General features: G+C 33.9%; 1 protein-coding gene across 1 annotated transcript; it reads left to right on the forward strand.

The window, feature by feature from the left end:
- Positions 1–13,456: 13,456 nt before the first annotated feature.
- LOC145312004 (uncharacterized) lies at positions 13,457–16,632 on the forward strand. Its single transcript, XM_080151088.1, has 9 exons — positions 13,457–13,973; positions 14,070–14,211; positions 14,560–14,648; positions 14,838–14,919; positions 15,045–15,154; positions 15,335–15,504; positions 15,636–15,800; positions 15,887–16,031; positions 16,412–16,632. Exons 1-9 carry the CDS (start codon positions 13,857–13,859, stop codon positions 16,421–16,423), a joined length of 1,032 nt encoding a protein of 343 aa, XP_080007214.1. The 5' UTR covers positions 13,457–13,856; the 3' UTR covers positions 16,424–16,632.
- The last annotated feature ends 1,940 nt before the right edge of the window (positions 16,633–18,572 follow it).

The following is an 18,572-nucleotide window of genomic DNA, read 5'->3' on the forward strand; positions in this document are numbered from 1 at the left end:
ACAGTGGTAAAAATAAGAAAACCGTACGTCCATTTAAAACAAGCAGATTTTTTTACTTTTTGACAACAAATTTTTGTATGTTAAAATTATTCTATTCATCTGATTTTTTAAATACTGATTCCTATTACATCAGGTTATATTGTTATAAGCGAAGCATCTCTATAATCAAGTTGTAAAAGCGTCAGTATGTCCCGAAACAGTATTGTGTATTTAATGATAATCAGTTTTGTAACAAATTTACTTACAGTTTTGTATAGACTTAATATGAAATTTATTCAGTTACTCTGCAAGTGTAAATGTTCGCTTGTCCTTCCATTTCAGAGCTTCGCTTTTATGGATGTTGTCATCCTTGCTTATTTTAGATTGATTAAGAGTATTGCTAAATATAACCCATTTACTGTTTTCCAGCATGGCTTCGACTCTCTGTGTTGAATTAAAAAAGATTATACGAAAACGGCGGCTTCCCATAATGTTCTTGATTCTACCCCTCCCCCCCCCCGCCCTCCCCCTTCCTTTTCAAAATAAGGTTTTTTTTATGATAATAAATACCCTAATTTTAGATAAGCTTCGTTTTTTTTCAAAAATATAATCTTAGAGAGAAAGTTATATTGTATCTATTCATCTCATATAGATGTATATACATATGTATGTTTTCTGCTTTATAAATTTGCGGATTAAAATTGCATTGCAAAAATTTGGCTCCAAGTTTGCAATAACAATGGCGCCTATTGGGCGCCGTAATATCTTTACAAAACAAGGATGTGGTAGGCCCATTACATCTAAGTAACTAATGTATTTGTTGAACCCTACAAACATTAGCGTATTTGTAAAGTGCCGGCTTGCTGTCGGTTTGAGTTTGGACTACATGACTGCATGTCGAATACCAGACATAAAAAATCTCTCTTTTACCAGGAAAAATACGTAGAATAAGGATATATTTTCTATTTAGTCATTTATTACGAGCGCCAATTGTATAAAAGTTTTGACAAGGGCATCTATATGCATATATACACATACATATATTAACATGAACTATAGCTAGGCCAAGCGAAAGTATTTCTCAGGGTGGAGTTCATATTGAGCCAAAAATTCATACACGAATATTTAATCATTTTTTACTTTATAAAAATAAATGGAGTTCTTAATTTGCTTTTACTTTTTAAATATTATTTATAATTTACTCTATGGCAAAATTAAACCAAAGCTGGATCTTTAAATTATTTTAGTGGTGAGCCAGATCGTGGTGAGCCAACTTTCCACCAATGAGAGCACAGCATTTTATGAAATGCCGCGCTGTGATTTGCTGAAATTCGGCTCACCTAGATCTGGCTCACCACTAAAATGTTTTAAAGATCCAGCTTAGGAAAAGAAACTTATCCAAATTTTCTAATGCCGTATGGTATGGTGGGGGTTCCCCCACCCCGCTTATTTATTTTGTTTACATTTTTTTTTTTTTAAATTATAAACATTTTTAACATCTAGTTCTGTATTGTGTCCAGAAAAAGGTCACAGTGTATAAAAATGGTTGTCAAGGGAGATTAAAACTACTAGGTCAATCTTTTTATTCCTATTATGAATAGTTTATTCACGGCTATGCCTTATCAAAGCTAAACGCAATTTTTCTAAAGGTTATTCTAGTATGGCTTCGAAACCGATCAATATCTGTTGGATCAGAACCGGTTTCTAGTAAAATTGAAATAACAAGAATAGCACAGACAATTCTCCTCGAATATCAAAATACAAATCTGGATTTCATCTTATAATTTGAAATATGATTTAAACATAGAAAGTTACCAACAAAAAATATTTAAAAGAAAATAAATATTTAATTTCTAAAATTACAAGTAAAAAAATTTAAAGAACAAGAAGTATAAAAAACAAAGAAGAAAGAAAAAAGAGAAAGAAAAGGGAAAAAGGAAAAGAAAATGAGAGAGAAATTTGAACGGGGCGTGAAGAATTATTTTGACAACTCGAAAGTAAATGCCTGTAATTGTTTAGAGTATCATAAAAAGCATTTAAAGTCATCGTGGAGAAATTTTTGTATCATCTAGTAAATTATTGCAGGAATCTAAAGGGACCATACAATGATTAAAAAATTTATGTACATCCCCCAATGATGATACATAAAACTACCCCTTCTGTAGATTACAATCAGTGGTCAAAGCGGTTGGACAACAAACTTAAAGAACCGACCAAACAAAAATCAATAAAAGTCCCAAAAGTTGTAAAGTCAATGAATAAGAAAACATTTTTATAAAACTTTGGGAACTGGTGAAATAAACAGCCTAATGTCCCCTCCCTCCCTGAAGGTAATGCCATAAAGGAAAGGGACAGAGATTACAAATATCATAATTGGACAATATTTCTAAGTTAAAAAAGACTCAATGTAATTAAAACAATCTACAAAATGCAGGGATAAGACAATGGCCGATAAATTGATGAACAGTAGACACAAAAATACCCCTTCTGTAGATTACAATTATTTGTTAAAACATTTGGACACTCAAAAATATAAACCAACTATTCAAAATTCAACTGAAGTCCCAAAAGTTGTTGAGTCAACAATTAAGAAACGGTTATTATAAAACTTTGGGGACTAGTGTAATAAAAATCCCAATGCCCCCTCCCTCTCTAAAGAATTTTATATGATTTGTAGAATCTCTTAACTTTTATAGTTAAACTACATTATTTTTTTTTTTTTTAAAGATGTCTGATTCTCTTTTTCCTGCCATCATAAAATGAGAGCTTTTCCTTGCAATTATTACAATTTTGGTAAGGTTCAAACATTGTTTTTGCAATTTATCCATGTTTTAAAAAACAAGGACGATAACGTTCAATAGTAGCAAGACTTCATAAAGTGTAAAGCACAACATAAGGGCATACTTGAGCTAAAGGAAGAGAAACAGAAATTAAAAAAAGGGAAAAGAAGAAAAGGAAAAATGAGAAAGATAATAAGAACTAAAAGGTAATACAGTAAAAGAAATATGAAAAAAATAGATAAAGATAAAGAAAGAAAAAAGGGTACAGTGTTAAGGATTATAAATTTGTTTAAATTAGCAGTAATGAATAAACATTTTTGCAAAGGCTTTTTAAACGTCATATGTTGTAAGAAAGCAGTGGGTTTAAAAAGAATCAAAGTAAACAAAATTGTGTTTACGCTTTCTAGGAAGTGCAACTAAAATTTTACTTGCAGGCAGCTTCGCCAAAAGTCTAACCTAAAAGGGTTAAAGGTTACCTTACCAAACCAACATAAATTGTTGTTTTAATAGCTAAGAATAGTTAAAGAAACATTATTTATTTTTTGATACAAAAAGTAATATGGTTTTAATATTTTCCGTAAAGATATTGCTAACCACTGAACCGATCGTGCTAGCTATATCAGGAAAGCCTAATATAAGTCGATAAGTCGTTGGCAAGTTATGATGCATTATATAAAAGTAACACTTTATCCAGGATATATGGCCCTTTCCCATCATTTTACTTTTTCTTTTTAAGTGCCCCTTAAAGCCTTTAGTGGCGTAGAAAAAGATACACTATAACCTAAGAAAACAAAGTCAATAACCTAAAAGTGAAGGAATGAAAAAAAAGTGTTTAAACAAAACCTCCAAAAAGTGTTTCCATCATAGTAAAAAGTTAAAATGAGAATGTAAATGTGCAAAGGACACACCCAAGGCAGAATCTGAAAAACCAACCAAGACACACAAAAATTTTTCCTTCTTTTTGCTGTTAAAAATTGTTTAGTTTACGCAGTAACGTACAGAATAAAAAAAATATAGCACAATTATCCTAAATTCCACGTTTGGCAGTATTGATAAAAAAAATGTATGATTTTCTGCATATGGTTGGTTTTAAAAAAGTGCGCATAGTAACCAATGATAGAGCCAGACTTTCTTACAAACAAAACATCTTCTCTTGTAAATTTAAAATGCCGTGCTTTTACTTTAACCTATTTCTTTATCACTGAACCCTCCCCACTCCCATTTATTTTAAATTCAATTTTGAGAAAAAATTTACTTTTACTATATATGATTTAAAAACTTTGGTTCAGATGTTATATGAGGGAAACAACCTATAATACAATTAGAGCATTATTTTCATTTATATACTAGCGGCTACGCCCTTAGAGGTTTCTAGGGACATTTTAATTACTAGAGTGTGGGGAGAAGTCCTTCACATTCTATCTAGGCTTAAAAAGCAAATGGATTTTTTTTTCTTTAAGGGGTAAGGGGCATTTTTTCTAGGTACTATTTATCTTGGAAGGGTCGAGATAACCTCCCCAAAAATAGTTGAAAACCTTTTTGGGTCTGAAAGAAAAGGGGGACCATATCAGTTCAGCGGGTATTTATTTTTCTGGCTTTTTTGTGAATCTTAAACTCTATTCACACGAAGGTAAAACCAAAAAAAATGTGCATTACTGAGAATTTCTAGACTGTGAGAACTTTTTCTAGACAAACAAATATTTTTCCATTATTTTTATTATTGAATGTGTTGCTAAAATTAATAACAAGCTTTCAAATATTTTGAGAATCATCTTGTTTGCAGAGAGGGATTCTGCAGTAAAAGAATTTATCGCATCGTATTATAGACAGCTTTCCGCGGATATTTATAAATTTATAAGATTTTAACTAGTTTTGCTAGCCCGGGTGGTATTAACCCTAACAGATCCAGGGGGGGGGGGCTAAACCAGTCCCCCCCCCACTTCTAGTTTTTTCAATGTCATTTTTTTTGTAGGTAAGATAGAGAGCTGTGACCTCATGACTTTTTAGGTTTAGTAATTATACGTCGGCAAGAGTTGATTTTATAAGGATATCTGGCCTGTGTCGGTCGTGGTTTCCGGTCAAAGTCGGTTACGTAGCACCATAATTAGAAAAAATTCTAAATAAATCTTTATTTCTATATTATAACTTTTGTGTATAAGGTAGAGACCTAAATTTATTTTTGGTGAATACTTAGATATATTAGAAAATTAGAAAATTTGGTTATCCTAGCTTTAAAATTGGCCGCTCAACAGCTGTTTTAATATTTAGCGACTGGCCATGAACCACCAGAAAAAATACGTCTCTATCTGTAACAGGAGCCGAGATAGAGGGGGGAGGGCTAAATAGCCCCCTCCCCCCGATCTATTAAGGTGAAAATTGGGGCCCGATCTGTAAGGGTTAATAGTATGCTTTTCATTTAATATTTGTGGGAAATTGTCTGTAATACGATGCTGTACATGATTATTCAGCGTGGCTTAGAACAGTTTCTAATCCAGCGGATATCAGTCGTCTTCGAAGCCATATAGGTAAAAGAATTCTGTCGCCAACGTTCATATAGTCAAAAAATGTTTGGGACTCTATGTAGTCTTATGTTATTGTACAATAGCATGCCGTAATTGTTATATAAAAAGTTTTAGAACAGGAGAAGATTTTTATTTCTGCGGAAATGTGTAAAGCTTTGTATTTGTCATTGTTTTTTAACCCTTTACAGTCGGGCCCCTTGCCGCACCTTAATCAGTCGGGGGGGGGGCGTTCAACGCCCCCCCTATTATCTCAGTTCCTATTAGAGCTAGAGGGCTAAAATTTTTTGTGCAAGTCCCCTGTGTTATGATGAATTTTCGACCTTAAGTAAGTCAAGGTCAATTTTCGCTTCCTTCACCCTTTTATTTAACAACCTTTGTTTTTAGGTCCTTTTTTACTTAAAAATTTCAAACGGCTGTAATTTTTTTATTTTTGAAGCTAGAAGAAAATTTTTTTTGCAGAAAATGTTTATTTTTATGTAAATTTTATGTTTGAAATATCAAAACATAAATTTCAGCGGCCGCAGCTGTACTTGGCAGCTGCCAGCCGCCGCAGTCGGCGGTCGGCGGGAAAACGGCGGCGGATCTTTATGAAATTTTAATACATTATGTAGACATGTAAGAAAAGCTTAAGTTTAAAATTAGAAGTCTCTAAGCCAAAAATTGCGGCCACAGGAGCCTTTTAAAGATTTCTGGAGACCTGGAGGATCAGGACCTGCAGGATCATACCTGGAACCTAAAATTGACTTGAACACCTGTATTTAATATGAGGATGTACTATTAGAGGATATTTTAGTATTTTGGTAAGATAAAATGCTTTGTTTAAGTCAAAAAAATATTTTTGATCTTTACCTGGATGACCCTGCCAGGTTTGCTGGCATCCTGTGCCCGCCAGGATGGAGATATTCAAAAAATTCCAACTCTCAGTTATGTGTCATACCCAAACTTAAAAAGTCAAGCAGTTTGGGCTCTTTATCTTTCACACACAGAAAATGAGATAGAAAAAACCGGAGGGGGGGGCGTTCAACGCCCCCCCCCCGACCGTTAAGGGTTAAAAACCCTGATAGAGCTAAACAAATAACAAAATAAATAAATAAAGCTAAAATATTCTTAAATGTTAATTAAATTAGTAAATACAAATTTTGTTGAAAAGAAATTTTTAAAAGCGAAGCTTTTGTACAATTAGGTCTTGTTGATTTATACATGTTAGAATTATCCTATCGCATTCAAACTTTGAATGACGATTCTTATAACTGTTAGGAACGATTAAGGAAGCGTATCAACTCTGTAATCGTTACCAGAAAATACGAATGTCCATTTAAAACATATTGCTCTTTAACCTTTTAACAACAATTTTTCATGCGATATAACTATCCTATTCATTTGATTTTTGGATTTTTGCATGACGTCATAATCTGTGGAGGGACTTTAATCATCTTCCAAATTTACTTACAATTTTGTTTATTATGTACATTTATAATCTGTTTTTTCAGTTCTGATACTGTCCGTTTGTCCTACCGTTTCAAAGCCTCGCTTTTATGGATGTTTCCATCCTTGTTTTATCAATTGTTATGTCTATGTGAATTTTTTGGTTTGTTTAAAAAATTGTAAGGATTTGGAGAAATTTATTATTATCCTATACGGTTAATTGTGTAATTACAGTATTAAATGCAAAGCTTTTCTGCATTCAGCGTAGGTCGTTCTGTACGTAACGGATCCTATCGATATTAACACTTTCACAAGGATTTTTGTAAAGGTTGGTGTAATCTGTAAAACTTGTGAATCTACCGGTATGTAGATTTAATTTTGATCTTTTACCTTTCGAAGACAATTTTTAAGATGCTATACAAGAGATAACACACCCCTCCTTAACCAAACTTTAGATTAAAAAAATTTCCCAAACATTCGGACAATTTGGCGTTCAAATAGGACCTAGTGGTAGTTAGAATCAGTTGAGAACAAAATGCCAGCCGTTCCTTCTTGCCAGATATCGCCATTTTATAATTTTTAGTAAAATTGCACTAAATATCCAAATACAAACTTAAATCTTCTTTAAATTTTTAGTATAATTTTAGTGAGACAGTCCCAAAACAAAGTATCTTTGCTCCTGTGGCCAAACTGACTGCCTGGTGTCCCTAACAGAGAGTGCCTTTATGTGTTAACACAAGTAGGGATTCGAACCCATTCCCAAAACTAACTAATATGGAATAGCTGTGTATTACAGCATTAGGTTAGTATTTTCACCACTAACAGATGGAAGGCAAGGCCAATCCTAACCGGAAACCCAATCATTCACCCACAGGCCCCAGTGAAGCACCTTGGAGGTCTACTTGTTTTCTGGGGTGTTGTTCACCTGCACCTATGGATTGGGCAGGTTGAGACCCAATGGTGCCCTCAGACTCCCATGAACCCTGCCATTTGGGCCAAGCTCAGAGTGATGTCACACACCTGGCTTGTGCCCTGTCCATGAGATGCTTCCCTGCCAATCACAGATCAGCACAGCCACCATGGAAGAATAGCTGCAGGTGGTGGGCTGCATACCTTTGCTCAAGATGCAAGTTAGCACTACCCTGATCTTGATCCTCCAGGAGAACTATGTGCATCTTGAACTATGCCCTGAGCCTGGGAGGGTTCTTTCTGAGGGAGTTGGGGACACCATTACTGTTTGACAAACCCGAGCTGATGGTATGGATCAATAGGGAGAGTAGCCATGGTCACCCCCATTCACATTAAGCAATGCATGAGTTGGGGACACAGTTACTGTTTGAAACTATCCATGGTGGAATAGCTGTATATTACATTATTGGGATCAGGCAATACATGCCCCTTTGGATATCTTCTAGCTGTTGTTGGTGATCAGCAGGTTCAGCTCCTTGTTAAAGTTTTACCTGGGGTCCCCTGCACTGGAAAGTTAGGCCTGGTCTTGACCACCATCTCTCTCCTGGGGGGCCGTTTGATGCAGTCGCACCTCCTGGAGGCACATTGAACACCATGGGGGTGTACAACTAAGAATAGCCCCTGTTCAGTTATACCTTTTGAGGGGCCCAGGCCCCTATCTTGATGGGAATGGCCAAGAACTTCACGCTACCAATATCCTGGTCATCAGTCAGCTCTGAACAGGTGCTCCATGACCTCATGAAAGTCGATGGGGACAAGGGCTGTGGCCCCATGAAAGCTGCCCTGGCCAGACAATTGATTTTACAGCTAGAGGGCTTCTTGTCTTTAGCAGCTGTTTGTGGGAGGGGCTCTGGGCCTTCCCCAGGCTTGGCAGGGCTGTGACCACTTGCTTAATGTGAGTGGGGGCGACCATGGCTACTCTCCCTATTGATCCATACCATCAGCTTGGGTTTGTCAAACAGTAATAGTGTCCCCAACTCCCTCAGAAAGAACCCTCCCAGGCTCTGGGCATAGTTCAAGATGCACACTACCATGATCTCCTGGAGGATCAAAATCAGAATAGGGCTAACTTGCATCTTGAGTGAAGGTATGCAGCCCACCACCTGCAGCTATCCTTCCATGGCGGATGTGCTGATCTATGATTGGCAGGGGAGTAACTCACAGCCCATTTTAGGGGCCAGGTGTGTGACATTATTCTAAGCTTTGCCCAAATGGCAGGGTTAATGGGAGCCTGTGGGCACCATTAGGTCTCAACCTACCCAATCCATTTGGGAATGGGTTCGAATCCCTACTTGTGTTAACACATACAGGCACTCTCTGTTAGGGACTCCAGGCAGTAAGTTTAGCCACAGGAGCAAAGATTCTCTGTTAATAAGCTGTCTCACTAAAATTATACTAAAAAATTAAAAGTAGATTTAAGTTTGTATTTGGATATTTAGTGCAATTTTACTAAAAATCTTAAAATGGCAATATCTGGCAAGAAGGAACGGCTGGAATTTTGTTCTCAACTGATTCTAACTACCACTAGGTCCTATTTGAACGCCCAATTGTCCGAATGTTTGGGAAATTTTTTTAATCTAAAGTTTGGTTAAGGAGGGGTGTGATAACAAAAGCGGTGTAAGTGTGTGATCAGGTGAGTGTGAGCCTTCTGAACATCTGATATAGCATATAGTGATTTATTCACGCAGACAAACAGTTTTGGGGTAAAAAAAAAACTAAATAAATGTAAATTTTTCTGAAATGGAAGCGAGAATTTTTTTTTGTCTACACCCTTATTTATTTTAATGGGTTTGTGTCTTTTTACTTGTCTATCCCCTCTGCTGCAATAGGGGGGTATATTATTAGTGTAGACCCCTGTCAAGAGGGGTAGAGTAGTGTAGAGTTGGACCCCTGGAGGGTGAATCCACCCTCTTCTGCACGCCTCTAAATGAAGATAAATAATTTTAGAGTAGCTTTGCTATATGTGCTGATCCGTGGTAAAAGTTGTCACTCATCCAAATTCTTTACACTTTCATTTCTTCAAGATTTCACATTACATGAGCGCAGCTTCTATTCAATGCAGTTTGTAGTAAAAAGTGCTAATCATTTTACTGCTATAGTCGACTGACTAACCCTGTTAGGAAAAGAATTTTAGCTCATGAACAAGCAAAGTGGTTCTAAAAAGCTTAACTTTCCTTACCCCGTAATTTTGTTTGTCTGTATGTAAAGCAAAGACGTCTAAGTTTTTTATTTTGAGTGGGTTAAAATGAGAGGTTTCCAATGTCTGAGGAATGTAATCTGATTTTTAAAAAAAACTTTGAGAAGGGTAAAATAAGGGAGTTTCAAAGTTTGGTAAAGCTTGTTTTTCTCTAACTTTCTTTTGTTGTTTTTTGAGGACTTTTTGTATCCCTTTGAACATTAAGCATCATCTCTTTCTTAATACAATTATTGGGACTTATATGCGTGAACTACTCTACAAATAATCCAGTTAAATACAGATTAATTCATTTTTTTTTATTTCATTCGAGCAACTTGGATAAGATTAGCAAGAGAAAATTTTATATTAGAAAATTTAAACCATTGCATTGTTAAATCGTAGAACTTGATTCAAAATGCTGTTGTAATTGTTTAAATTTTTTTCCCTTCAAAATATACATTATATACCCTTCCCTTTCTCTCTCTCTCTTGTAACACAACAGCTAGTTTGACCGCTTCTCCTCATATTTTGTTTGGTTTTCATAGAGTTAAGATCTATACAGTAGCTGTGATATTAATTTTTTAATGATATATTTTAACAATTTGACTACTTTTGTATAATTCTTAATGCTTTTTTTCATTTATTTATGTTGTTGTTTTCTATTACAGATGCGATTGATGATAAAGAATTTTTTCTTTGAAATGTATTTCTTTATGAAGCAGCAGTTTTTTAAACTGTTATAAATGTTTTAAATGTTATCGTTGAGATAGATTTATAAAATTATAACTGTTAAAAGGGTTTTTTATTTTTTTTATTTTTAGTTTCCATTTTAAAATCTTAAACGTTCTTATTCGCTTCTATAAACGTTTAGTACGTACTATCGTATGATCTTGAAAAATGATGATATTAACCTTGAAAAAGAGGGCAAATTTATACAGAACCAATATTAAATTGAGTAGCAAAACGATTTGGATATAAAAGTGTACAAAATCTTATATAACAATATAGGTTTTATAACACACATCCACGCACCAAAAAATATTACCCTTACATACAGGCACGGACAAAACAAAACTTTTAAAACCAAGCAGGGAGAGGACCCTGGACTGAAAATTAAACTGGAAACCAAAGTTTTACAACCTTTTAATCTTATTCGTTGGCTCAACATATTTGAGTACTTTTACTTAACTTCATTGGTAAGCTAATTCACAAGTGTCCAAATTTTTCAACCAATAATTTTGATGATGCACTTGAATTTATTTCATTGACTTATCCCTTGAAATCCATGATTAAACCCCTTCGCTTTCTTTTGTAAAAATCGTTCAGGGTTTGAGGATCAAGTAAGTTCGCTCCTAGCATCTGGGGCTCTCGATTTAAAGTGGTAGGAAAAGACAGACATGAAGCCCAAAGCCATCTTAATACATAAATCTAAAAATGAAATAGTCTAAAAACATCTCGAGACCTATGTAAATCATCCCTGAAATGAAGAACCCAGTCAGTTCAGTAGAAATCATAAGCTACAGGCGATAAAAAAAATTACTACTAAATATTGGCTACCCTTTACCCCTGAAAGGATACTGTACCAATTCGTGCCATTCCTCTATCTCACTCTCCCTTGCTCTTATCAGATGCAAAGCCACTCAAAACTTTTCAGAAAAAAATTAAATGTACACTTTTCAATTTTTTTTTACTTTTAAAAGCCTTAGGAGTAAAAGTTTAACACCTTTAGGACATTTACTAACGAATGACGATCCTTAATAAAATAGTTTAGTCAATTTTTTAAAATTTATCAAAAATTACAGTTCTATAATTTGGTTTATGCATTACGCTTCAAATGACTGCACAAATGTACATATGTAGAATATAAGTGGATATTATGAAAGGGGAAAATTGTCATCAATTTAGGCTGCTAACTTGGACACTATTTACTGGATAATAAGGAGAGAGGATGTTGTAAAGAGGGGTGGGCCGTTATTTTAGCCAAGTACAAGTACAAGTTTAGAGTACATGATAATCTGGTGTAAGATCCAAGTAATAATAAAACCATTAATGCACATATAACTTTTTATTTTTATTTTTTTGGCATCCTTGTTCTGTATGACCTTACACTTTCATATACATGACACAGGGACGCTATAACGCCCATTACCCCCCCCCCCCCCATTTCTCAACTCCAGCGCACCATTTGATATAGAAAAAAAGATAGGATTATTGACCAAAATATTTACTGTGTATCCTTATTTAGAAGAGCACCGCTGGACCGATTTGCTTTACTTCTAGTAAAGGTACATGTAAGCTTGTCTGCTATCAAATTACTGTGCTGCAATAATACTACGAACATGGCTGCTAAGTATTTTTTCTCTTTGTCCATTAAGTATTTTGTTTCTTAATTTCCTTAATAATGCACTCTAAGACTAACCAATAGACTGATATAGTTATAAATTTTAGAGAATCTTTATATAGGTCAGTCAAAGACAGTTTTTTTCCATTGTCTATTAAATATTGAACTGTGTTCTGTTATATAATTGAAAAAAAAACTCTCTCAGGCCTTTGCAAGTTTGCATCTAACCTTTTTCCTCCCTCCCCCCCCCCCCTTAATTTCTATTTTATGTCCTTCTCTCCCCCTTTCCTTTTATCCAACTCCTCTTACTCTTTTCTTTCTTTGAATATAAAAAAATATTATATATTAAACATATATCCTGGCTCAAAGTTTTCTCTATTTCTCCCTAGCTTGCATGTTATCAGTTTATCAGTTTCTTTTCCATAGAACAGACGCACAAATTGCTGTTGCTATGGCTACTATGGTTTAGTATACATACATATTACTGCTTTATATATTGAAAAATCTAGAATTAACTTGCTTTATTATTTTGTTTTAATGGATAAAACAATTAATTTCTTTTAATAATACATTTTAACAGAGCTAACTTTAAAAAATTCATATTTTTTTTAGGATTCTTAGCAATTTCTTAAATTTAAGTATTAATTGTCTTTTTAAAATGCTTGACAGATTGCCCTGCACCTTGTAGGCTGACAAGAAAATTAGATTATTGAGTATCTTCTATGCAACAAAAAAATACTTAGGAGAAACTTATTTTCCAAAATGCCGGGCGGTTAGGTGCGCGTCGCGACCTATGGATGCATTTTAAAGCACACACACACACACAAAATACTCATACACACACTAAATCTCATACGCTCACATACATATTTACACAGAAAAATCACATATCCCGTTCGTTCATCCCTTTAAAAGCAAAGATGTGTATTCTAGAAAAAAAATGTATAACAAATCATTGTCAAAATACAATCCTAATTTAAGTAAATGAAATCCAATTCTCATTTCCCTTAATTTTGAGGCTATAGGAGATATTTTGTTGGCTTGGTCGTTAGTCAACCTTTAAAAAGTAATTTATGATTTTATTTTCGTACCGGTGGACAATTATCAATGCAAGGATAAAATAAATTTATAGGATCCATATCCTTATTCCTACTTTCTTTCCCTCCGCCCGCGCCTCATAGTACGTCTGCGCTCCTCAAAGCCATTTATTTTACTTTCTCTTTTTTTCTTTCATAACCTTTTTGGTTCCCTAGCTCAGTTCCTCAGTTCTTTGTCTACCCTCAAGCAGTTCACTACAACCAACACAAAGATTCTAACAAATTTTTGGTTATGTAAGGATCTATTTTTGCATAGAGTTACATAATATGACATTGACACTTTTTTTTATATTGGCTGTTTCTTATTCCAAAATCTTTTACAAGTTATTGATAGAAATAAACTTTTAAAGTTTTTTTGAGACTATTTTGAACGTTTTACCCCCCTGTCTTTTTGGGGCCTCAAAAATCATCAAACAAAGATGTCAATATTAAAACTGATATTTTTCAATTTACATAAAATTTAATACTAAGAATTGGATGTTGCTTATAACATTTTGAGGATTTTATTTTCTATTTCTCTAATAATTTTAATCATTTTATAAAATGAACTCATAATAATATGACTGGATGTTTCAGATAAAAATGAAGGGATTACTAGTAATCCTATTTGTTGGTTCAGTATCCTGTATTCCATGGGGCCATGGCGGATACAATAAATATCATTCTTCAAAATATTTCATGAAGGTACTTGTTGCTATATTCATAGTTACTTAGAAATTTATAATAAAATTATATCACATTTTGTTGTTAGATTTTTTCTTCAAGTTTTCCATATTTTAGGATACACACAGACCATTGTCCTTCAGTTACATGGGTAACCCTATGGCCCAGGTTGATATCTCCCACCAGCCAATGACCTACCACCACAGCAATGACAACAACAAGTGGAAGATGATTGGTGAACAATTTTTCAAGCATAAAGGTACTACTTAAAACATTATTTTTTGTCTAAAAATCTCAAAACTGTTGATTTGAAAATATTATATGATATTATTTATTCTAAATTCTAAACAAAGATACAAGAATAGTTATTCATCGTATCGTATTACAGACAGTTTTCTGTAGAATGAAAAGTTTTATGATTAAAACTAGTTTTGTTAGCCCAGGAGGGCCAAAGTTCTTTTCAATATTCGTGGGAAATTGTCTGTAATAAAATGATATACATAAGTTTTTAGTAATTTTTTTAGTAGTTTAGGCTGAAAATCTAATCCAGTGGATATTAATCGGTTTAAAAGCCATCATGGAAACATAAATATTTTATTATTTGTAGAAGGTCACCACGGCTCCGGACACGGACATGGACATGATGATGAGAATGACCACGAGGAACTTCCTTACACTGTTGTTGAAGACTATGGAGTAAGTGTTCAACAATTATTAATCTATTTTTTTGAAAAATTAACCCAAATTTGATATTTATTAACATTTTAGTTTACAATATTTAACAGACATACTGAACTACTTCTAAAATCACTTATGAAAATGCATTTTAACGAAGATATTTTTGGTATTTTTCCCCCTAGTTTTTAAGTTTGAATTCTATTTTAGCCATATGAACTTCGCGAGTATCCTTCCGTGAAGTTTGCCTGTGTCAAGTCTGAAGTTGACAATGCTGAAGACCCCATGGCTGGTGAGTCAACATTTTTGCTTATTGGTCGATTTTAATGATTCTAAAACCTGTATTAATTTTGTGATATATATTTCCCTGTGTCACAACTAAATTAACTTTTTAAAATTAAAATTTTCTTTATTTAGGTTTGAAGAACATGAACCCCTTCACCATAATGTCCTCTAAGAGATGGAGAAAGAGCCCCTCCAGCATGATGTTCAGAGAGCTATTCAAGTATATCAGCGGTGTTAACAAGGTAAATCTATCTTTAAATCTATCTATTTATTTAAAATCGAAATAAATTTTGTCTGTGCACAATATACAATACATATAAATTCTAATATATCCATCGAACAATCTTTCTTTTTACTATTCCTAACAATGTATCTATTTATACTATCTATCTTAATTTCTATCTAAATATCCATCTATTTAGGAGGGCCAGGAGGTAGAGATGACCAGACCTGTATCTACCCACCACAAGATCATCAAGGAGGCTGATGCTGGAGATCTTGAAGAGCAAGAGATGTGCTTCTATGTTCCCATGGAACACCAGGCCTCCCCACCTCAGCCCCTTGAGACTTCACCTGTTTATATCCACACTAGGTAACTTTCTATCTATCTAAATATCTTTTTTTACCTATCTATCTACTTTGCTATTGCTGAATTTAGCTTCCTATTAATTAAATCACTGGTATTATTATTATCCAGCAATATATGTGTTTTCTTTCTTCCAGGCCCAGAATGAGAGTATACTCCATGAAATTCGGAGGTCACATGATGTCCTCTGATGACTGGGCTGAGAAGAGAGAGGTGCTGGAGTACATGATCCTGGGCAAGGCTCACCCCAAGGATGAGTACTACACCAATGGTTACAACAGCCCCATGGTTCTTTTCAACAGGTAAACAATATTGAAAAGCATGTCATATAAAAATAAAGATTTAGAAATACTAAAATATTTTTTTTAACAACATTTTTATGTTTTAGGAGAAACGAGATCTGGGTCCAAGACACCACTTTTGTTGCCTCTGACGAGGCTGGAGCAGTTGCTGTCCGTGGTGATGAGGAGGCCGTAGCTGAACCTGAACATGTTCTTCCAGAGGAGGATCTCAGTGTTGATGCAGTGGCTGAGGTATATAGAGAGAAGGACAGCGTTTGAAGAGATAGATAGATATGTTATTTATCGCATTGTATTATAGATATTGAAATGAAAAGTTATAAGATTAAACCAGTTTTACTAGCCCCGACGGGCCGAAGGACCGGGCTAACAAAATTAGTATTGATTTTATGATTTTCTTTTTAGTATTCGTGGAAAATTGTTAAAAATACGATGCTATACATGATTTCTCAGTATTGCTGGGAACCGGTTCTAATCCAGCGGATATTATTCGTCTCGAAACCATACTGAATAATATGCTTAAAAATATGCAAAACAGAAGGATAATTAACAGAAAATTTATATAAAATACAATAATAAATAAATCATTTTGTAATTGAAATTTTCTATTTTAGGAGACCGAATAAGTAGAAGAAAGGAGAAAAATAAAAGAAAAGAAAAAAGTTACCAAAAGTATTAAAAAGGATCTCTAAAGATGTGTATCCTTAAACCATATGTAAAATTTAAGAATCTCAATATTAAAAAGAATAGACTTGAATCTATGCAAATTTGTGATTTTATATGTATTACAGAGCTTTTTAGCTCAAATTTTGTTATAATAAATATTAAAAAAGAATAGTTATTTTTTATATAAGAAAAAAATTATCATATATTTAAAATAAAAATAGATTTAATAGATAATTTTGAGTTACACTGTTAAAAATATTTTTTTTATTTAGTATCAATTGATACTCTGGAGAGTATTGGACCCGTAAGTATGATACAATTATATTAATTAATATATAACACTAAGTAGTACTATATAACACAATAATTATTACTATACAGAACCCTTACATTTTTTAGTATCAATTGATACGCTATAAGGTACGGGAAGATACTCTGTAGAATAGTTTATTAAAATAGTAATATTTGATACGTCAGTAGCTTAAGATATCGAAAACTAAGTTGCACCGATTGAGTTATACGTTTTACAGAATCTTTACACAGGTCATGGGATGGTTTTAGGCTCCTTTCCAGCTATTTCTTTCCCTTAAAATACAGAGCCCCTAGATTCCAGGGGCGCAGCTGCTAGTTTAAAAATACAGTCACTGTGTCTTTGACAAAAAGTGGGTGTGATTTTGACAATATTTACCAAAATTACACCTTTACCTCTGTCATTGTCAGACCCATGAAATTCAATCAGGCTGTCAAATTCAAAGTTTTTTTAATGACAAAAATTTGTTGAGCTTCCCTTTAGTTGTGTTGTCATCATCCTTGTTAAAAGCGAAGCTTTTCTATTATTGGGCTTGGTCCGCCCGAAATCAATAATATATGCGAGTCATCTCTATTATCAAATCCTAAAAATGAAAGTAAATCCTTAAACTGTATCCTGTATTTATGCAATTTTGCAACAAATTTATGTACAATTTTGTTTTGACTTTCAAATTCATGTTCTGCTTTTAAGTTCTGACACTCTTCAAGAGTTATTGTTCATTGTCATTCCTTCTGAATTTAGAGCATCGCTTTTATGGATGTTATCATCCTTGTTCATGTTACATTTCATATATTATGTAACACGAGGAAAAACTAACAAATTTACTAATCCTTTAATTGCAATTACAAATATTTGGGAGAACTTTGTCAAACCTTTGTTTATCAGGGAGGGAGGGGATATTAGACTGTTCATTACACTCGTCCCCAAAGTTTTAAATTACTTTTTCTTATTCGTTGTCTCGACAATTTTATGGACTCTTATTGGATTTTGATTTGTTGGTTCATTAAGTTAGAGGTAATTTTGTGAATCGTGTTTGTAGATGTACATTAATTTATCGGCCATTGTCTTAACCCTTTAGTCCATGTGATAACAGACTCCTGCAGGGGCAAGGGGCGTGATCCACGCTTCATAGGAGACAATCTAACATTCCGTTACATAGCTAGGAGGTAAAACGACAGAAACGTTCCTTAGCTTATTAATGTTGTTTTTATAACAGTTTAATCTATGATACTGCTAGCTTGTTAATGAGCTGGGATTCTAGTTTGTCTGAAGGACTGAAAAGCCCATGATTAGGATATTGTACTTTTAATTGTTCTATCCTAACAGTGTCTTTTCTTTTAATTTGTGTAGAAAGGTAAATGTTTATTCTTTTCAACAAAAACAAACCAAAAATGATAAATCTAAAAGAAACCCTGATGACTGTAATAGTTATTTATCGCATCGTATTATAGACAGCCTGTAAAACACACCTGGATTTCTGGAGAACTGCTGTGCCAGATATAAGGTTGTTATTTTCCAGGTATACCTGAATGATACATCTGGAATTATGGAGGACTCGCTATGCCAGGTATAAAGTTAATATTTTCTAGGTATACCTTAAAAGCATACCTGGGTTTCTGGAGGGCTGCTGCGCTATGTATAAGGTTATTATTTTCCAGGTATACCTGAAAAACACACCTGGATTTCTGGAAGGCTGCTGTGTCAGGTATAAGGTCGGGAAGGGGTCTCTAACAAAATCAATATCAAAATCTCTAAATCAGGTTTCAACATGAAACTTAAAAATAACATATTTTTATAAG

This window comes from Acartia tonsa, chromosome 2 (assembly GCF_053477335.1).
Source record: "Acartia tonsa isolate MP-2025a chromosome 2, ASM5347733v1, whole genome shotgun sequence".
NCBI classification, from domain to species: domain Eukaryota; kingdom Metazoa; phylum Arthropoda; class Copepoda; order Calanoida; family Acartiidae; genus Acartia; species Acartia tonsa.